The 22,962-nt window shown below is 41.5% G+C and overlaps 1 protein-coding gene across 1 annotated transcript in view; it reads right to left on the bottom strand.

Moving 5' to 3' along the window:
• The window catches only part of PTPRG (protein tyrosine phosphatase receptor type G), a 427,661-nt gene that overhangs the window by 45,187 nt on the left and 359,512 nt on the right, over positions 1–22,962 (bottom strand). The window contains exon 14 of the mRNA XM_068154239.1: positions 1,089–1,180. Coding sequence (XP_068010340.1) covers positions 1,089–1,180 — 92 coding nt within the window. The remainder of the gene's footprint in view (positions 1–1,088; positions 1,181–22,962) is intronic.

The raw sequence follows: 22,962 nt of genomic DNA, 5'->3' as shown, positions 1-22,962 counted from the left end.
AGACTGCAAGGCAAACTGCCTGAAGTTTTCTGTAGGAATGTAATAGCTAACCTTTCATACTAGTTCCCATAGGTACTTTGAAAGACTCTTTCTCAAAAGAAGTCACACATGTCTATGAAATAAAATCAAAGAACATATAATTGAATTCTCTCACTTTCCTAAGAAGCATATTTCTTAGTGTCTCAAAGATGCCTTTGAATGTTTTTGGGTTTTTGGGGGGGACATGAACATAATTAGCTGCAGACTGAATCCTAGAATAATAACACAAATTACAGAATATGACAAGGAAATTTAAAACACTTTGAAGCAATAAGTACAAGCATTTGACAGACTAAGGTCAATACAACACTCTGAGTATCTTAATGCTGCCTGTAAAACTTACCAACAAGGCAGGGGCTGCAAAGGCCACTGTAACACCAAGCTGCTCTCTGTCATCACAGCTTAGAGGGAGCTGGATCCTGCACTTAATAATTCCCAGGGGAAACGCCTCATGAAGAGAGAACAGTGCTAAACTCTGCTTCCAGCTTCACTCTCAGAATAACTGAGAGGAGAATTTGACCTTTGGTAACTTGATTAATACCAAATTAATGGATGGCTTTGGACTTTACTTGAGATTGTTTGCTTATCCTTGTGTCCTGCTTTCCTCCCTGAAACCCAGCAGACACCAGCTCTGCACACACTGAAAGTGGGGGGCAAGACCCCAGTCTTAAGAGAGCAGTGGAGCTGCATATCCCTCATACACAACCTGTCCCCATGGAGCAGTTGGTTTCACCCTGGATGAAATGCCTTAGTGTTTTTAAGAAGTGTTGCTCATGTTTTTGACATTTTACAAAGGCATTTTACAAAGGTTATTCTGAAATCTCCGTGAAAACAGCGTGGGAGAGGTGCCTATGGAAAAACAAAGCATTGGCACTCAGTCCCACTGCAAAGGACCTTAAGTTAAATGGAGCAGCACTAATACAACAAATTACTTTAAAAATAAATTAATAAATGTATGATTTATCACAAGCACTTTTTTTTTTTCCCTTCTTTATATAATTAAAACAGACTCCAAGTAGCACAAACACAGGAGATTAAGCCTGTCTTACCTGGAATAGGTATAATGGGAATACTTTCATTGGGGACCACACGGGGGGAACTGCTGTCCTCCACATAGAAATGGGCAGTCTGAAAACACTTTCTGTTGAAAAGAAAAGAAACAAAAAAATAGATTCAGGCTGTGAAAAACTGCCCTCTGGGAAAAAAAAACAACCCAAACCCAAACCAACAAAAACAGAACCTGGAAACTTTTTGCACGTGTCCTCCATTTCGGTTCCATTTCTGCCTCCATCCTATCAGATGTTAGTTTTAAAATACTAATGTGTGAAAACATATGGGCATTTTCTACAATTACAATCCTAATTCTGGATTCAGCTGTCCTCTCTTTCATTGACATCTGATATCTGGCCATCATAAATGCCTCTATACATTTTTGCCAAGCACTGTTGGATACAAAATTGTACTCAGAAAAGTTAGTGGTTGCAAAACCAGGTTTCAAACACATCATTCAGAAATGCAGCACACAAGAAACATATTCAGCATACAGTTCAAGCTAGAATTTCCACAGAAAATACACTCACTGTAAAAGTTTCTGCTCTGTAACAGCCAACAGACAGTCATATAGCATCTGTAACTGCTGCATGTCATGATGTTCTGTTGTAAAAGTTAACCTTCAAACATTATGGGGTTTTATTTGTTTGTTTCTCAGCACTAAAGACAAATACCCCTCATCCCATCCTCCTGCAAACTCTTATTACACATGCTCCCACAGAAAAATGCAACAGACACTTAGCTTGGGCCCCAGGACTCATCTCTGAAGAGGCCTATAAAGAATAGAACTTAAATCCACCTGACTCTGTTTTACCTGTATTTAATGCAAAGCAGAGAGCACAGGCTGGTCATCTCAGAAAAGGTACTGAGCAGAATAACATCAAGGGATCCGAGGAGACTCTGCATGGTGATGTTAACTGAGGCAGGGTTTTCCAACACCAGCGTCACTGCTCATTGCTGACTTAATGAGCTGCTTGAGGCTGGAACTGAATATTTAATGAGTCTTGCTTGGTGTGAGCAGCTATTGTGGCAGGAGAAGGGTCTGCTCTCATCTGTCGGGGTGCTAAACAATAGCTTCCCAGTGCAGAAAGGTCCCCTTCATCGCAGCCCTTAGTGAACTTCTCCTCAACACCTGGGCAAAGTTTGGAAGCGGCCTTGTGAGCTGTGCTTTTTTCAACTTGCTGGTTCCCCTGCTGACATATTTGCGTGTTGTGGCTTCTAAGTTTGTGCTTAGCAGCCTACTCCTCTGGACTTCAGGCACTGTGCACATAGAGAGCCCACTCTGCAGAGCTAGCTTGGCTGACTTTGTTGAAGTAATTTGTGCTCCCTTTGTTTTCGACATCCATAGATGTCAGAGTGCAAAATGTCACTGAAGATCAAACTACTCTCTTAGGCAACACCAGAACCTAAAATAATCATTGGTGCTTGCTTTCCATGCATTTGTACTTTCTGCTGCACACTCACAGCGCTTCACAATGCAAGCACATGCTATGGCAGCACAAGTACAACTTAAGACAATACAGGAGCAGGAGAGAGCGGATTTCACAGCATGGAGTAATTGTCTCGGAGCAGCTTTCTATTTTCAGGCACGATGTCTTGCATTGTGCTGAACTTATTTGTTTAGTGAGTATGCTTTTGTTAAGAAACACCATAAAGTGAATTCACACATAAGGATGCAAGATGTGCAATAGTCTCACAGCATTTAAAAATATCAGTTGAACTCCCCCCATTCTACTTGCTCTTTGTTCTCCCTCCCTTTTTTTTGGCAGCCTTTATTTTGGACAATGTACACCCTGGGGGCACGCAGCAGAATAAATCAGTCACACATAAAGAAGAAACTATGAATATGAAACAGGCAAAATGTTCCTGATTTTGATGTATTTGGGGCTCTTTCCCTTGAGTTAATACAACAAAAATCCTTGAACAGCTTCTCCTGGTAATGAAGGCCTTAAGAAGGTGTTTGATAAGAAGACAGACCTTTACGCAGGGATTTACAGGATTTTTTTAAGCTGATGATACTTAAGAAAAGCAATTATTTTTTGCTAATTTGTTATTTTATACTCTGGGAGGCTCTGATAGGCTGGCATTATGTTGGTTTTTTTTTTTTTTTTAATGCAGCCATAAGATAGCTTTTTCTTAATAGCCTCAAAACATTGTGTTGGATAATCACATTGTGAGATACTGCGAGACTCACGACGGTGATAACTGAATACCCAGTCCAGCATATCTCTGCTGAGCACAGTCTTGGAATAATAATGCAGTAAATGAGTATTTCACATAGCAAAGGTTGTTGCAATCATTAATGTCATAACATAGAGATGTCAATAACATCTGCATTTTGTTCTTGGAAGACGTTCTGTAGCTGGTTTTAAAAGGCAGTCACCATGGAATTTGGCAAAAAAGTCTTCTCAAGACAAAAACATGACACTAAAATGCACTCTTCTCTAATGTATACATACTGCAGCACACTCAGTCCTGTACAATATGTCGTGAAGTCGTGCCTCTTAAACTCTTCTTTTTCACTTGCTTATAATTGCTGCAAATATTCCAAGTTTAGCCTGTACAGCTGAGCTCTCCGTGCACACGCTATTGCATCCTTGTCCTGGTGACTCCCTTCATGTCTCAGGGGTTCTCAGTGACAGCACTGATGGGGCTATCCAGGCTCAAACTTGAGAGCTGGACAAAGTGCATCAATCTGTAAAAGACCTTTTTTTGATGGGTTTCACAAACACACAAGTTCTAGGAAGTTATGCTTGCCAGGTCTGTTTCTTACTCTCACATCTCTTCTCTGTGCATGGACCAGGCAGGTGCTGAGTGAGGAAACACCTAGGCTCAAGAATAGCCTTTTGCAAACTTGCTGTCTAGCTTGCAGTAATAAATAGTGATAGCTGGGATAAAAGCTACTAAAAGGCCTTTCACACAATTTAGTATTTGCCTTCTCCCCCAGTTTAGGATGCTCCTTTCTATCCCTTGGCATTTCCCCTACCCATTACCTTTCTCTCAGGATACAAACCTTACGTGGCAGCAGTTGCTAAGGCTACAAGAGGCTGCAGTAAATCTCTGTGTATACAGGGAGGGCTGGATAAATGAAAAGGATGAGAGTAGAAAATTGCTTGTTTTGAGTCACTAGAGAAGCATCCATGAAGAGAGGTGTGTGGATGCAGGGCTAGAAAGGGTGCAAGTCTACAGCTGTTTTCAAGTAAGCACTTCAGCCTGTAACTTCTAACCTCACGTGTAGATGTGCAGGTGTTTGCATCTGTGTGAACGTTTGCACATGAAACCAACACCATCAGCAGAAAAAAAACCCCAAACCCATCTATCTCTATCTCTATCTCTATCTCTATCTCTATCTCTATCTCTATCTCTATCTCTCTATCTCTATCTCTATCTCTATCTCTATCTCTATCAATATATGAATATATGTATATCAAATAAAGACAGTCTTTAATGAATGAGCAACTAAGATTTGTCAATGTCATTAATTATTATTAAAATCTTAATAACTGAAACACTAATTTTAGAATAATTCTTGCATTTCTGCAGTACTGGTTGAAGAAAAGCAAATCCCTACCAGAAGATTTCAGAGAGCCCACATCTTTTCTGCAAAATACCAGAGTCTCTTGTCCCTGAAACACAACCGTGTGCGGTGAAGCACACCGTTTTCTCTAGCCCCATATGTTTTTTTGACTCCCTTTCCCTGAGGTACAATAACTGTGTGAGATTGTGGTGATCAGACACACAGTTGTCACATATGGACCAAAATGCAGAAAGTAAAATGTTGTGAGATTAGCATCTCCCCGGAGATGGAGCAGAGGCAGGGTCTGGAATGCAAAGACAATATGACGGAGACATCTCCCTGCCCAGAATCTTTTTGCAGAGATACTGTCAGTGAGTTATTAAAGTAAACTAACAGGATGCAAGGTCCAGAGCAGCAGCACCTTATTATCAAGCTGAAAGCATAAAAATATGCCAAGAGATGGTTCTGATTAGCTAGGTTAAATGCTCGTTCCATCTCCTCTGAGCAAAATACTAGATTAGCTTCTTTAGAAGAAGAGATGCCTCATGAGATTTTTGACACTCAAAACAGGTTTCCTTGGTTTTTAGTTAATAAACCTCAAGCAGCTTCTCCTTTATACTCATCTAAAAGCAAGAGGGAGAACAGATCATATTATGACCTGAAAGCATAGATGCATTTTATTTTCACATAGAAGATACCACCTTACGTTTAGTTTATACTGCCTCCAATACAAACACACAGTGATGGGAGGGCTGGGAACTGCTCTGAGGGCAGTGTTTGGCCTTTACTGCTCTGTATTCTGTCTAGCACAGGCAGCATCTCCTGATCTGTGATGACAGGCGAGGGATCTGCAGTGCTCTGGAGCAGCTGAGGCAGGAAGAGAAGGAGCAAGGGATTACTGTGGAGGGGCAAGTGATTGCCTCTGCTGCAGCTGGCTCAAACCACCAGGACAGTGGCTGGACACAGGAAAATCAAAGGGGAGTGCTTCAGTTTCTGGGGATGTCCAAGAGTCATGTGCTGCTTCACATGCTGAAGTGGTGAGCACATTTATTGCTTCTTTTGCTCACTAGGGATCTACTCATTCCAGGCGTTTCTTTTGGCTGGAGCAGTGGTCATGCTGTCTCCAAAGCTAGCCAGATTTATATTGCTTTATTTCTGTAATATCATTTAAGCTTCCAGTTTCTTGCAACTACTCTCTTCCTGTGTCATTAGCTCCTAAAGCATGACCAGTTTGGGGGCTGATAGCTTGAAAGCATCCTAGAGGCTTATTCTCTACTGTCAGAGTGAGGCAAATCTGGTCCTCTGGGTGTATTTCCTCCAGAAACAGCCCACCACAGATAGGAGCTTTGCAGAATGTGCATTTATTAACAGAGGGCAACAGTCCCTGCAGCCACCCTAGTTCCACACACAGTCCTTAGCTGGTGAGCAGAACAGGAAGCGATCAAAGAGGAGTCAAACTGGGATATGTAATGGACTTCTAAACCAGGCTGCAACATGGCTCAATCTTTATCAAATGAAACCTGGATACAGGCTTCACCATGCTGCTTCTTCACAGGAGAGTCTGTAAGTAACTCCCAAAGAATGATCCCAAAGACAGAAAATGATCCCTTTCACTAGCAATGCACATTCATGCTCACTTTCAATAGAAGAAAAGATGCTTCAGATTCTCATTGAACTGTTTTACATGTTTTCCAGGAGACACAATTAAGACTGGTTTCTGCTGGCACCAAAACCAGAGTATGTATGCAGTCAAGTGTACTAGTAACACATGGCTCTGCACTTTAAACTAGCTTCACTATTCCTTGGCAAGCATTTGTCACTGTCAGAATTGGCAATGACTCCTTAGAAAAGAGCCGCAGACTACGGAACAACAGAAGCGCTGCAAATCATGACCATGTCACCAGCAGAGCAGTGGATGGGAGCCTGGACAACAGCTGTCTGCAGTCTGCACTGCTCTAGCTGGGGTCATCAGTCACTGATTTTTATGAGCAATAAAACTGACTCAAGCGTTAAGAAGAAAAAGAGAAGAGAGAACCACATGAAAAAAGCTGATCTTATAAATATGAATAAGTGACCAGCATGGAGCAGTGATATTACATTCAGTCTATCAAAGGGATGTCTGCATTTACTTTTTTTGGCCAGAAAATGGCTTTTATTGCCCCAATTTTCTACAATTATTTTCCTTCCCAGGTGTTAATGCTTAATAATCAGAATTCAAAAGCCAGGTTATGAAAGAACCTGTGCTATGCTAGAGTGGTAAGGGAGTGCAAGCTGATCGAACTTGAGCTTCAGTAGGATATACAAAGCAGGAATGTATAAAACCAAGAGAACAAAGGAAAGCTGAAAAAGGAGGAAAATTTCCCTACAATAATGCTGATTCTCCTGCATATCCCATCTGAAGACAATTTGCCTTCTCCCCACAAAACAATTTCTGCCTGCAATCTTCTTGAGCAGTGTTAAGCACTGCACAGATAACACAAGAGGTTTAGGTGGTACATGGAGAGGTTTCAGAAGTTCACAGCGTGCCAAGTCCTTGGCATCCTTTCCTAGACAGAATGCTATCTGTCCCTTTCATGGACTTCTGAGCAAGGAGAAACACTTTTTCACATATGTGAGGTTTTATGAACCCACACAGTTGTGCAAAAGCTAAAAGGAGACAAATGCTAATCTCCAGTCCAACCGCACACAACCACACATTCTGCAGCATGGTAGCGAAATAAAGACAAGCAAAAGGCTGGGAAAAGACAGATGGAGAAAAAAAAAAGAAGGTGGTGGACAAAAGCTTTGAGGCAGTGTTTATTATGAAGAACACACCACTAGAAAAATTGTCCATCTGAAAAAAATAATCTGCAAACAAGACTAGGGATTTTCTGACACAGAAAGACAGGTAATTTAATATTTATGGCCTAAATTTGCCAGCTGACTACACAGCTCTCCACAAAATTAAAGCCTCTCTTCTCCCAATCCTCTGAGATCCTATCATGTACCAGAGAATAGACACCCATTTATATCACACTCGGTATCAAATTCAAACATTATGCAGGAAATATTAATTTTAGAAGGCTGTTCCAATAATTAAACAGTCAAGAAATGATAATACACCCCAAAATGAGCTGCTTTTAAGTCCTCCCTTCTTCATCAGCTGTGCAACCAGAAAAGTGCCCAGGTGGCCAGTGCAAAAATGCACTTAGAAAGCTCTTTAACTGCAAATTGTAAGTGGATAAATCTTAGTTCAACTGAGCACAAACATTTTCCACGCTTCCTTGTCCCATCTTCCTGGTGTCCCTGGAGAACAGCAAAGGCAATGGTGAAACCTAATTTGTGATGCCACTTGGCCCTGTCACACTTGGTAGCTAATTACTCTCCTGGTGACCTCTGACAGGGCTAGCTGCATCAGACCTTCCCCTCCTGCTTTAATCAATACTCACAACAGCTGTGTTGGATACATTCAGCAATTTTACAGATGACTGAATGGGTTTACTCATCAGTATTTTCTACTGCTAGAGAACACGCTCTGTGGTTATATGCATTAACACTCAAAAGTTTCATGTCTTCAGGCAAAAATGGGATAGAGAAACCTATAGGCAGTACCTTAAAATGGTTTAAAAATTAGGCACAGTTTTAAAAACCAAAGGGAAGCTTTGATGTATTCATTTTCCTCTTCCTGAGTCAACTATTTATTTAATGTAACGTTCATAACAAAGACTAGAAAATCACAGAGCAAAACAAAGACATGCCTTTTCCAATCAAAGCATACCTTAGGCCCTACCTAAAGCATACCTTCCAATGCCCTAAACATCATGTAATATTAAAAAGGAGCCTAAAACTTTCTCACAGAATGAAGCTAAATTTAACCAAGTGAAGAGTTGTTCTGTAATCACAAGAACTGCAGCAATCAATGAAGATTGCCTCTTACTAGAGAGGAGCTTTTAGTAGCACCTCCAAGAACTCAAAATTGGGCATACTTGATATTATTTCAGGACACAAATTCCCTTTAGGATTAATCTCAGGAAAGGAAAGAATAAAAACAGGTTGGCACACTGGGAGGTTAAAATACAGGAATTTTTAAATGCAAAGTGTAATTCATCTGGACTGGAGCTGTGGTATGAGAAAAACAATACAGACATCATCCCCTCTAAGAGGGGACAGGAGAAACTTTCTTTGGAACATTCACCTAATCTCCCTAATTACTCTCACAAGTGGAAGATCCCTGCTCCTTTCTTTGCAAAAATATTCTCTCTTTCCTCCAAATGGGACACCAAGGTATTCAACTGACAATTATTTTGGGTATCCAAGGCCACAGCCCAAGATCTAAGCATAGCACAAAAATACTCTAAACATTTAGGCAGAGAGGCACACTTTTTCCCCCCCCTCTGTTTTGATGCCTCTGCTCATCTTCAGGCAGAAATGAAAGTTTGTTAAACATAATCAAATACTCAATGGGAAGCTCCATCTTTCTCAACAGACATTTCCACCTGCACCTGGGCTAAAGGTACATGCAACGACTAGGAAGATCTCCCAACACTGCTGGACATACTTCATGTTTAGCTTATTTGGGATCAGGATAAAGTACTACAAGTGTGATTATTTAATTTCTCTTTACACCATCATGTACTTGGAAGGTGGGCTCTTTTCATTAGTCATTAAACAAAAAAAAGAAAGGCTACTTCAAATTTTTTTATGATCTCTCTGCTGAGTCTGTTTAGAACATAATTAAAAAATGGCACAAAAAGATATCTTTGGAAGCAAAGCACAAAAGAAAAGAGCAGCTGGCACCAAGAACAGAGAAGCAAATTATTTAGTACCTGGCAGATAATGAGAACACTGAAAATACACTACTTAATGCTACTGCTCTGACAGGGCTACGTACGTCACCTCATCATGCTAATAGAGACAGACCGGGTGGCAGCCAGCTGGTCCTCCTTCCCCACCCATCTCCCTGAAAGCAAAGATTTGTAAGCCGCCAAATAATAAACCTGGACAGAAGTCTTGAGGATCATTAATCTCACTATCAATCAACCCATTTGGAGCTTTGCTTCTTGCTGTCGCTGATACTAATCTGGTAGTGACTTGAGAGCTCTGGGGAAGCCTGGAGTATGTGTGCCTGAGGAACTGCTTTAATGAGTTTCTTGCATTCAAAGGTTAACAAATGTGACAAGGAAGCACAAATATCAGAGACAATAAACTACCATCCACGGAACCAAACTGCTGAGAAATTCCGTGTTGTTCATTCTGCTGCGGTATGCTGAGTACATCTCTAACTAGCTCCGTAAAAATACCCAAGTCAGACCCCAGTGACCTCTCTCAGATGCTAGGAGACATACAGGCTTGTTGGTGTGAGCTCTGCCTGCTCCAATACTCCTTATCTGCTGGGCTAAGTACCTAGGGCATAGCTCTGCATTAATAGAGCTATATCACAGACAAGCAAGTTGTATTGACAGAAGTGGTGTCCTGGTTAAACCAGACAAGCAGTTTGGTGTGAACTCGTCCATTGGGTTCCCTTCACCAAATGTAACAGACCCACATCAATTAATACATCAGAGCAAAAAGCCTCTGCATCAGCAGACCCTTCCAGTATCATCTGCATTAAACAGTATTTTCTGTGAGAATGTTTATAAAAAATAAATAGCAAAACCAATAGCAATAATATAAAACAAATACCAATATAATTAATACTATAAGAAAGATCTAATCAATACCAAAATGTAGTCAGCAATATTATGCACACCTAGGCATAACAAAGAAATAAAGAGGGGAAAAATTAAGTTTTAATTTACTATCTCCACAGACTAAATAAAAATCTATTATAAGCAAGTAACAGAGGTAGAATCCATTACACCACAAGACAGAGAGAACTAGAAGGATGATCCTAAAAGTGCCTGAAATGAAAGTGAGGAAGACTTATCTTTTCAAAGTATTTTTTGAAGTTTCAGGCTTATAACCCATTCAAAGCTTCTTGAATTTCAGTGTCAATGCAATACAAATTTATCACACAAAAAGGACCCAAAGCATAAGGCATACCAAGAAAGTTACCATGAAGTCTCTTAACAGCCCTCCAATTACACAGTAAAGTCAAGACCTGAAAAATCCCTAAGTAACAGACAGTAGAAGAGCCTTTGCCTTTAAGAAATCAATCAAAATTATTCTGAAAATTAGAAGCTGCTTTCATCCCCATGACAAAGTCTTTTCCAATAAGTGTACACTTGGGCAAATAAATTATTGCTTTCCCATTGTCTTAATCAGTGTGTAGAAACAGCTAATAACAAAACTAATCACAGGAGGAGAATGCTTTGATTCAAGATAGAATTTCATTGCAGATAAGCGAAACAGGAGAAATTCAGTCAACTTCTGTTAATTATTAGATTCCTTAACACCAGATATGGTTTAATATATTTTCTATTTATAGACTGTTCTCTTTATTTGCACTATTTCCAAAGCTTTAATCTACCTTTTATTGAGCTCTTTATAACCTTTCAGTGTTGATAAATGTGGGACTGGGAAAAAGGAGTAAAAAAGCTTGCAAGAACTGCAGTTTGCATCTTTAGCACAAACATACCAATGCTGCTTAACATATGAAGGAATGCACCTGGAACCATCAGACACTTGCTTAGAAGCAGACATGCAAATTAAACACAAGCTCTTAGCTCAGTATTTCCTTTTCTTGAAGCTCATGAAGTGACATGGCTGCACAGGCAGACACTAAACTCAAGGACTGTAGGAGATGTCTGCTCCTAGGTGAAACATGCAGGGCTGACACCTCTAGCAAGTCAGATTAATTTTCCTCCTACTGTATTTATGCATTTCATTTCCATGTTCTGATGTGATCTTTGGTGCCTTTTGCTGCCTTTAGTGCAGCAAGTAGACAGTGAGCTTGGGAGCAGAACAGACAGCAGCGATCACCATGGCCAACAGAGGTGTTCAGGTATGCAGGCAAAGGGCAATTCCAGTAGGGACAAAGATCCTGCTCTTAAAACCCCTCTCAACTATTTTCTTCTCTGCTTGTAACTGGGAACTGTAGTAACAAGCCCCTGTGTTATTCCAGTATTTTGATTCAAGGAGTTTTGTGAGATAAAAAATGTTTTAAATGCAGACTAAACAGCAGAGTATTTTGCCACTATTTCTGGTAGTTTTGTCCCAGACATTTGGTTTCAGATCTGTGATTTCCTATCGAGAACACACAAGTGTGAATTACTTGTTGATCCGTTTATTCATTTGCCTCCTGGCTGATTGCAGCCATTTTGACAGAAGAGATAAATAGACTTGCTCTCTAGTTTGTGGTGGTTTGTTTATTTCCTTTCACATGCTTCTCCATCAGCCTGGAAGTACAGCCCCTACTTCCCAGATGCTGTGGTTTGGTCCTTATCACTACTACACCCTCACTTTACATCCTGCACCCTCCTTTTGGAGGCTTGTTAAGCCAATTTCACACAATACTCAGGTTGTCTGAAATGCCACAAACAAACTCTCACTGTAGCAGCTTCTGTAACTCCATCTGCCAGATGAAAATGACACATAATATTTAGAGAAACTATTTTTGAACAATTCAAATCCAATGAACACTCTACATCACTCTTTAGGACATGAGATATAGCTGTGACAATTGCACTTGGTTACTCCAGGCAGCGTTTAACCGTTTATCTACAACACATCTCAGCAAATCATCTAAGTCATAAACAAACACTGCAATTTGGAAAGGGAATGACTCTTGATCATTCTTATTGAGGAAATGGCAAAAGTAACAGCTTCAAGTGATTAGGAAAGAACCCTGTAAGATCAGCACAAGATTTTCAATGCAAAGTAATTTCAGCGGGCTAACAAATGAGTCCCTTTCCTCCGACGAACGTGTAGCAGAACACAGAGCATTTAATTGATGTGCCCTTTTATTGCAAAACACACTGGCTCCTTCCAATTTGACTAGAGCAATGGGATGCAGCATTGCCAGGAAAGAGCTGAAGAATGCAAACTTGGCACCACACAAGTAACTAAATGTTGATTCATGGAAATTATGAGACGTTCAAGGGGACAGGTCCCAGGCTCCAAATTACGCTCCACTCTTGCATTGCCCCCATGTGATTATAGCAACTTTGCTTACAATTTGCTGCTCACTCTTCTAATTGGATTCCTGCAAAGGGCAGTTTGCTGTGCCATGAGCTTGTCGCTTTATATCCTGCTTTAACTCCAAACCACTCAATTAACATTAAATTCCATTTAATATAAAAGCATTTGTTTCTAGCCATACGATGCTATCAGCAGCCATCTCATTAATATTTATTTCCACAAAGCAGCCCACTGATGTTAAGAACTCAGATACAGCTAGTTACTTCAAAAGGTGAAAATACATGAAGCCAAGAAGGTCAAAACAGAACATGAGTTGTAACAGAAAACATTCACCCCATATGAGTTTAACTCCTTCTTCACAGAAAACTGAGTAAATATAATAAGTCTGGCTGAGAGAAATCACAGTGTTAAAGTTAATCCATTCACAAGAAAAAAACTGAGGAGGTTGCCAATGCATTTCTCTCTAGGGTGGGGAACTGCTGTCTGGCACACTAAGGGAAAAAGATGCTGGAAGGAGGCATGGAAGGGGAAAGCTCATCCACTGCCTTATTCCCCCATGAGCTGAGCTGTTGACCTTCCAGGCTTAATAAATAAATAAATAAACAATCCAGTGGAGAACTATGGATAACCTTAAACCCTGGGCTAGGGTTTGTTTAAAGCCTCTTCTCTTCAGCATCCTTTTCTGTGCTGAACACACAGAGTAAAATTAGTACAGTCTGTCCCAGCTTGACAGCGCAGAAGCCAATGAGACACCCCCCCCCCCCATTCACCAGGAGAGAAGGAGTGCAGAAGGAGTGCAGAAGGAGAGGGCTGCAGATGGATTAAGGGTTTCAGAAAAGCTGGTATAAAGCTCAGGGATTGTCTTGCACACTTTCAGTACAAGAAAACATTGCTAAGAAAAGAGAGGACATCCAAGTGCAAGCTCAAATCCTATAGACAACACTGCAACCCACTGAATTCTCAGAGTAGCAATAAACCACAGACCTTTCATTTCCCTGTAGGCCAAGTTGCAGCTTGGGTTATCACAAATGCTGGTGAAATGGGAGCATTTCTTGTATGTTTGGAAGCACCCAGCTGCTTTTCAGACAGAATGCTCCCAAGAGTGAGATTACACATTCAGACATGGCGAGATGAAGCAGCTGCTGAGAATGTATATCAAATACTGTGATTTCTTATCTTCCACTCTCTTATTCTGTGCATCTTGAATAAAACAGGTCTCTTTCTAAGTAGTCTCCACCTATTCCTTTAAACTATACAACAGGGAGCTTGTTCCATGCAACGCTACGGATACAAAACCAATGAAGTTGACCTCTAGCCTTCAGCTACCACAAAGAACTGAATTAATTCCCATCAGCAGTGCTTTTGAAAAGGCCTAGACTCTGCAAAAAACAGATAGAAATGAGACTTCTGGGCCTTTAAAGATGCCAAGCATTTCCTTGCAGTGATGGCGTAAGAATCTTCTTCCCATCAATTTTTTTATTAACCAGAGCACACATGGCAACTCCCTGTGTGGCACCACTCTGGGTTCACCCCATCAACATAAAATCTTGCAAAATTACCACCTCAGGTTTACCACTGGGATAACAATGCTTTTATACCTAGAATTAGAAAGATGAATTGTCACAGCTTGGCAAATTGATATGCAAGAGCAGACGCCTAACTCCAATACTATTTCATTGCCCTTTTCCTTCCTACAGATTGTTCCCACATTTGCTACAGGGTCTGGCTTAAAGACCCTGAGGAAGTACTCCTGTTGCACAGTTGTCACCTCCCTACGCTTGCTTTCAGGACTGCAGTTCTGGAGATTTTGAAGAACAAACGCATTTTGCATTTGGAGAGCAGCAAAGCCAAGGCTGCAAGCTCTTGCTTTGACAGCCAGAGAGCTGCAGAGCCCTTGTAGGTCCCCGAAATCCACCACCATGTTATATGGAACAGAAGATTCTTGATCACCTATTTTCTTGAAGCTCTTTGTGCAAGAACCTGAGTCAAGTTACTCTTCCTCCCCCAAAAAAATGAGCTGACATTTTTACCATCAAGAGGGTGCTGCAGTTATGAAGTGCCCAGTTATTTCTGAAGTGACACTGGGGACCTGGTGCCAGGTCCTTATTCACAGATGACAGTCATTTCTGTAAGCATAAGAAGAAGGGTTCTGCCCTCCTGGCTGAAGCCAAGTGCTCCACATGAATTGGCTTTGCAGTGATAAATGTCACGTTTACAACGGGTTTTGCAACATGAAAGTCCATAATTTGCTTTCCAGGGACCTGTGCTTGATTATCAGGAGAGTTAGAAGCATTCACTGAAGTCTAATGAATAGAATTAACACATAATTTAAACAGGGACTAATATGTATGCAAATGAGATAAAGTTAAAAATAAGAGTTCAAGCCATAATTTCAGAAAATGTAGACTGCATGCTTATGAAATATAAATGTTTCAATTCACCTCATATCTTTACATCTACACTAGCTGCTTTGCATGTGAACAATAGGGTGCATCAAGCCCATTTTGATTTTTATATTTGAACTTGGGAGTCACAAAATGGATTATATTGAAACATGAATAATATATATGCTAATTAAAGACTCCCATTTAATGACATAAATAAAGACAAAGACCAACACAGGCTAATTTCCATTTGCAAATTTCCTAATTATTGCATGTTCCTTTGGAAAGCCAAAACTTTATTTCCATAGTCTCAAGAAAAAAACCAAAGAGACAACATTTTCTCTGCTCAAATTATTTTAGAAACCTTTTCAACTTTTTTATTCTTTAGGACTGACCTCCACAGAGATACAGTTGTTTTGCCTAGAGAGACTCAGTGCTATATATCACCCAAGTCAGACTATGGTGATTTGTGCATGCAAATGATATCACTTAATTATTCCATATTAATAGATTTTTGTATTTTAAAGAGTTAGTCTTGATAAATAAAAGGTGTACACCCCATTAATACCTCAAAGCATGTTCAGAGTAACTCTGGTAGATGTAAACTAAGCAAATGTCCTTGATGTTTGATAGGCTGTTTATCTCTCTCTCTTCCTCCACCCACTCGCAAAATTAGACAGAACAAGGACACAGGACAAGTGTAGAGGGAGATAAGAGACTGTAGGAGACAAGACATTAGCAGAAAACACAGCTACTACTTCTGTTAGCCTACAGAAAAGCTTGCTGAAGAATAAACAGATTGCAGGAAAAGCCCTTTTAGCTTACAAAGCTTGTTTGTACCTATAACTGTGAGCAAAGTGGTGAAAGTTTTGAAGTTCATTCAAAGGAACATGAAGCCTGTAATGATATGAGGGCTGTTGTGTAAATGTTGGTTATGTGGATATAGAAGCTTACAGTTGTCCTCAACTCACAAACCCCAACCATTTGCAGGATCTGAAGAGCAAACTGCAAAGCAAACCTTTTAGGCCCTGACTGTAAGGGCACCCTGACTGCTACAAAAATAAGGAGCTGTATGAATGAGAAGACACTAACCATACTGGTACATTTATGTCCTAGCCTTTTATAAAATACAGGAAAAGAACAGTACAAGAAATGACAGGTAGGAGGAGTGCATCTTCACAGCTTTAACTTCATGTCTGCATTACTAGTTGCTATTACCAATGAACTCTGAAATTTAGGAAACTTAGAAAACTAAAGAGCAAATTATGATCATTTTGAGTTGTGACACAGTTGCAAGTCCTCTGTGCCCTCAGTACTGCTAGCACTGTCCAACTGCTGCAACCTTCATCTGTACCAGGGCTGCCAGGGAGCACAGCCTGGCACTGTGGGAGAAGAGGGTCTCCCTGGTCTCAGCTTATCATCTTCTGCCCTTGTAGTGCACATCCTTCCAGGCTCTTCCTCTCAGTGTTAGTGGAACTGGCATGGAGAAATAAATGCCTTTAGAAAACCTGGAAAACACCTGGAAAGCTTACAGGCCAGTTTACTTTGATCACTTCTCTAGTGGCATAAAATTCTGTTCACTAATGAACTGCTCATCTCCCAATAAATTGTGAGGTTGACAGATTAATTTCCCATGAGTTTAGGAGATGCACTCCCCATCTGCCTTCCTTGTAGAGGGCTGTTCATTCATTCCCATTTAACCTCAAATTTATGCCAAATATCCATCAGCAGGGGCAAACTTTATTTCCTGTCTCCCTCCACAATTAGTGAGGGACTTGCTCCAGCTGAGGAGCACCTGGATCACCAGCCTCATGCCTGTGCAAAGTGAAAGAAATCCCTCTATGCATGACTTGGAGAAGCCACCATCTGTAGGTATTCAGCATTGTAGCCTTGAGTCCAGTCTGTGGCATGACAGAACATGCCTCGATCCATAACGGCTTAAAACGTATTTGACATGGGGGGGAACGAGATAAGCTTGAGCTGCTACAAAACATGAGGAATATAACCACCACCCACTGGAAACTTTCTGATGGTGGTTAAAAACCGGTTTTAGTGTGAATCATTGTGCCAAAATAAATTCCTGTAACTCATAATTTGATCAGAAGGAAAATAAAACCCAAATTTGAGTCTTTGGGGAACAGAACATTTGTCACTGAGAAATGTTATGATTTTTTTTTTCCTCTTTCTTTTAACATTACAATATTAAAAAAAAAAAAAAAAAAAAGTCAAACTGGGCTTATTTCTCTTCTCCTTGAGAAATGTCACTTTGTAAGATATTTCAAAACATTTTTGTTCTGTTTTGGAAAAGACAGGATTTCTGAAACATGAAAGCAATCATGAACCGCGCAGGCATTTCCACCTACGCCTGTTTCAGCTTACAAGCTAGAACCCAAATGGATTTTAACCTGTAAGTCAATAGAGTAAAATACATGCTGTTCATAGCAACAGAGGAAACATTTTCCTCTAAACAAACAAACTCAGTGTTCTACAATAAACTGAATGAATTCTCCTACTTGCAGCATTTGTAATAGCAGCACAACATGCGTTGGTGTTCCAAGGTGTTGTTTTCCCCCAAATTGCACAGGTTTCAAGAAAAGTAAAATTAAGTCCACCCCTGCTTGTTATTGTTTTACTAGTCTGATGATTCCTACTATTTATCCAAGCAGTTAAGATTGCTAAATTGATTTAATATTCTTACCCTATAATTTTACACTCAGCCCACATCATGCTGTGAAATAGCTAGCGCTAATGTTAGTCCAAATGCTGCTGAGGGACTTAGGACAGCACAAGGCCCTTCAATAGCTATATTTTATGGTTACAAGGAGAGAGAAAAAATATAATTTATCTGGTGGCTGTGGTTAATTCACAGTTTTGCAGCAGAGGTATACTGTTCCCTCTGGGTACATCTTGTATTATAGGATATTTCATTCACACTTTGTCTGAGACATTCCTCTAGCTCTGAACCTACCAATTTATGAGAGTGGGTTTACTCCAGATATACCTGCATATACACTTGAACACATACTTGTATGCACTAAGAATATTATAGAAAAGAGATAATCCAGCGACAGATTGAAAACATAAACTAGCAACAGATCAAACAACAACAGATTAATGCTGTTTCTTTGAGTTGACAGGAGGAACAGAAAAAGAATGCATCACAGTATCACAGTATAACTTAGGTTGGAAAGGACCTCGAGGATCATCGAGTCCAACGTATCAACACAGACCCCATGACTAGACCATGGCACCAAGTGCCACGTCCAATCTCCTCTTGAACGCCTCCAGGGATGGTGACTCAACCACCTCCCTGGGCAGCCTGTTCCAATGACGAATGACTCGCTCGGTGAAGAACTTCCTCCTCACCTCGAGTCTAAACCTCCCCTGGCGCAGCTTGAGACTGTGTCCTCTTGTTCTGGTGCTGGTTGCCTGGGAGAAGAGACCAACCCCTTCCCGGCCACAACCACCCCTCAGGTAGTTGTAGAGGGCAATGAGGTCACCCCTGAGCCTCCTCTTCTCCAGGCTAAACAATCCCAGCTCCCTCAGCCTCTCCTCATAGGGCTTGTGTTCAAGGCCTCTCCCCAGCCTTGTTGCCCTTTTCTGGACATGTTCGAGTGTCTCGATGTCCTTCTTAAACTGAGGGGCCCAGAACTGGACACAGGACTCAAGGTGCATCCACCTTCTGAAGAAAAGTTTGGGATTTTTTTTTTTCATGTGATTTAATTTCAATTTGTTTTTGAAGCATCTATCATAGCTTTGCAGGCCATAGTTCAAAGATTTCAAAGCTGTAAAAAGCTTTCTTGCAGAATACCTTCCAGAAGACCTAATGGATGAGTAGAAGCCAGTGGCACCTGGCATCCCCTATCACTGTGCTTATTCGAAACCCCACACTCCTCATGGCATACTATCTCTCAGCATCTACAAACCAGTTCTTAATGGAGCTTAACTAGAACAACTGAATGTTTAAAAAATACCCATTCAAGCTTCTGCCTTGTAAACTACTGCCTTTCATTCCCTTACTGCCCAGACAAAATCTTGGTTTTCACGTAAAGACTTCACCATTACTGCAGCACCAGGGAAGGCATTTCCAGAAAAAAAAAAAGAAGTCTGCAATTAATCCATTTAATTAGTTCCACAGAAACCAAACAGAAAGATCAATTGCAGCTGTGCTGCAGACCCCTCCTTGCCTGACCTCAGCTGCCCTTGCCTGACCGCAGCTGCCCTTGCCTGCTCCCCTTTGCTCTCTCTTCAGAAGAAAAGTATTTCCAGAAATGGGGGGGGAAATAGCATTACACATCTAAACAAAGCAGCAAGGAGTTGTGTCAACAGCAGTTTTCTAACTTGCTGCCTTGTGCATAAACTTCACCCCCTTTAGGGAAGGTTTGTGTGGGCCTGTGGGCAAAGCACAGCCTAAATGTCTAGGCTCTTACAGCACACATTGTCCAGCAAATCAGAAGTGAAAAAAGGTATACTTTTTTTTGGCTTGGGAGTTTTCAAGGTCACCAACATGGTATTTTGAATTCTATTCTTCCACAACTGAAGCATGTATTCTGCTGTTGTTTCACTTATGATTGCATGCTTGACATTATCTTTTAAAATAAAGGTGATGCAGATCTGGGCTCCCACTGAGTTCAGTAGCCACATCCATAAAAGTGCCTGCAGAAAAGGTGTTCACGCAGCTGACCCACATGGTACAAACACACCAGGAGCTGAGGACTACTCACAGTTTTAGAATATGAGTTCTCATTGAAAGCTACTGTTATAAAGTATCACAATCCAGGGGACACCAGGACTGCTGGCACTGGGACGGGTGGTTTCACAGCTGTGCAATCTCGGTTCTTCGAGCAATTCCCATTTCCTGTCTCCTTTGCAAGAAACTACTTTCATAGAACAACCTCTTCTAGATATCTTCAAGGATATCTAGAATGAGTCACCCTGAGTGTGAGGGGTGGCCTCATACTGGTACTCACTGCTGATGACGGGGGCAGTATTGACACATGCAGTACGGACAGTGCCTTAGATAATACACAATGGGTCAGCTATACGACCCCTTTGCTGTTGTTTTGTTTTCAAACTTTCAATAATTGTTATACTCTTAACTCTTCCCTGCTTTTAGGCTCCCTGCTGCAGGAGAACAGATGGAACAAAACTCCAAACAGATTTTCTTCCACCAACCTGCAGGTCTTCTGACACAGTTGTCCTCTGCAAGCTGCCTTTGCAGTTTCTTTCCTGCCCATTCGTATCTTCCTCTCACTCTCTCTCCAAAGCTAGAGCCCTCCCTCTCTCCTCCTCACAGTTTGTAGATGTGCTTTTTTATTGGCTTCATGTTATTCACTTCAAACGTGAGGCATTTAAACTGTGTCTTCCAAACATTTTTTTCAGGCTTCTAGTCTGTGATTTGCAGGGCAATTTATCACACTATGCCATTCCTCCTCCTCACGCTTGCATGTGTGCTTTAAAGCTCACACTGCAGAGCTGTGGAGAACAAGCCTCGAAGCTCCTATGCAGGATCAATGATTCCTGTGGTGCTCCTGATGAATGGCTACTTAACGTTGTTTCAGAACCTAGAAATGATGGACATTCTGTAGACCACTTCTTTATTGTCTTTCCTATCACAAACCTTTTTGTAATGTCAAACCTAAAGCTCTGTGTTGCTGCAGTTTGAACCAAAGACTTGTCGTCCCCAGCACAATGGGTGCAGAAGATCATGTGTTGCTTGCAGACCCCTTTCATGATCAAGAGCTCTTCCTTCCCCTCTCTGCTAACAACCCTTCCTGCCCATGTGGTTTGAACCAGCTTCCTCACAGCAAAGGCATATTGTGCAACCACCACCACCATAGTCCTCCCTTATTTACACCTGGAGATACACCAGTCTGCTTCAGATCTGGGTTTGTTTTTCATTTACAGCATGGCTGAGAAGAGAACACTTATTCATGAAATTCAGATGAAGGTTGGACACGTGTGACACAGGAAGAAGCTGGCTTCAAATACCCAGTAAGAAGTAACTTGCTAATGCAATTGCACACTCTTCAGAACTCATTCAAGGTGATGCAGGTTCTTCAGTAATGTGGACTCAAATTTACAAGGACAAGGGCTGATCTAGCCGGTACCAGGTATTCAAGAGTCACTCCGCTAACATCAGTGCAAATACTCAGATGTAAACCTGAAACAGAAACTAGACTGTGCTATTTCCTCGAAATGGGACATTCCTGGGTTGAAGTGTGCTTACTGATTCTTGGTGTTGCTCCTGCTCCTGTATAATTAGTATGAGAAGCACTATTTTCTGAGCTTCGTAAATATCCTGATAGTTCAGGAAATCACTACCATCTGCATTTAAGCTTGGCAAATCCCTCTCCAACTTCTTTTCTTTCTCAAGGCAAAAATTATGTGTTTGTGAAGTATCAGCTCACTACTGGCCTCACCCGTGAGGTAAGGGAAATCTTGCAGAGTTCTGGTTTACAAGAGAAAGTAAATCTAGTGTTAATTAAAGAAGAGTAAAAGTAACAGGCATATAATGAGAGAACATGCCCCTTTCCACAGTCTACCTCTTAACAGATCATCCAGCATGCTTAAAAAAAACAACTTTCCATCTGCAAATCTGTCTCTCTCTCTTTTTTTTTTTTTTTTGTCTAATGAGCATGAGTTAGGCTGTTTGAAAGCCCAAATGGGCATCTCAGGGCCAATTCAGCAGCAGGGGGTCCGTTACTATAACAACTGACAACTGTGATTTCTGAAAGGCCCTAAAGTAGCCTTTTGGGAAATGGTTATAGAACAAGAAGTTGCAAAGGAACGTCAGGGTGCAAGGTCCCAGCCACCCCTGCACACAGCTGCACTCACCTACCTCAGCCCTCCATGCACAGAGGAGACCTTGGTGCCCCACCACTCCTGCAAACAGCTGGGCTGGATCCTTTTCAGCTCACTACAAGAGAAGATAAAAGCCTACGAGCTGACAACGGAAGGAACAGCAGCGGCACGCTATGATTTGGCGCTAGTGGATCTACTTGTGGGCTCTCCCCTCCTCACCCCAGGCTGTGCGTTGCTGGATGAAAGAGCACAGATGCTGTCAGAGAAGTTTTCATATTGATTGTCCTCGTAATGGAAGAATGATGAGCGCTTAAAGAATGATACCAACAGCTAGAACAAGCAACCGGCAGCTGTCCTAAGCATCGGGCTTGAAAGCAAACTGCCTGCCATCAACACAAAGGATGAGCTTGGTTCTCCACATTGGGATAAGGAGGAGCTGATCATAGGACTGCTCCCCTTTAATGAAAATGAGCAGCACTTTGAGGTACAGTACACAAAAGGGTCCAGTATTTCAGTACTTCTACCTCCAGCACTGGCAAAATCAAATGCAACCTGGATCTTCTGCAATAAAAGCCAAAATGCTTTCCCTGCATTGCCTGGGTTGAAGCAGACAGATGAATGGACCCTGAATCAGGCCAGACCACATACCACTTGCCCTGTCCCCATACCTCTGAGAATGTCTGTCATCATATGAGACTAGATGTGGCCATTCCCAGAGGAAAATAAAGGCATGCCCTGTTCAGTGCAAGCAGAGCACATCTGGCATAGAAAAGAGATGGAAGCTGCAAGAGGTTTCAGGCATGTCACTCACCTCCACACTTCTCCTTGTCTCCCTGGGGTGTCACCTGTCTCCTGGCTTAGGAAATCGCTTAGCCAGGTCGGCTAATTCTCCTCACTGCCTGTCATGACACAAGTTGTGTTCTGGGGCACTGCCATCCCTCAAGCTGAGCACAAGTGCCTGGATGCAGTCCTCAGGCATCCCTGGGGGCAGTGTCAGCATGAGCATCCCCATTCCTCCTGCCCATTCCTGCCTTCTGCTGGTCCCTCAGTTCTGCTGCTACAGCTCTGTCTGGTTCCTTCATGAACCAGACTGGGAGCTAATCTGTCTTA

Source organism: Melanerpes formicivorus, unplaced genomic scaffold (assembly GCF_026170545.1).
Source record: "Melanerpes formicivorus ecotype bairdi unplaced genomic scaffold, bMelFor1.0.p_v2 SCAF_28, whole genome shotgun sequence".
Taxonomy (NCBI): Eukaryota; Metazoa; Chordata; class Aves; order Piciformes; family Picidae; genus Melanerpes; species Melanerpes formicivorus.
Note: the sequence above shows the minus strand (reverse complement) of the source record. Positions and strands in the feature narration are given on the sequence as shown.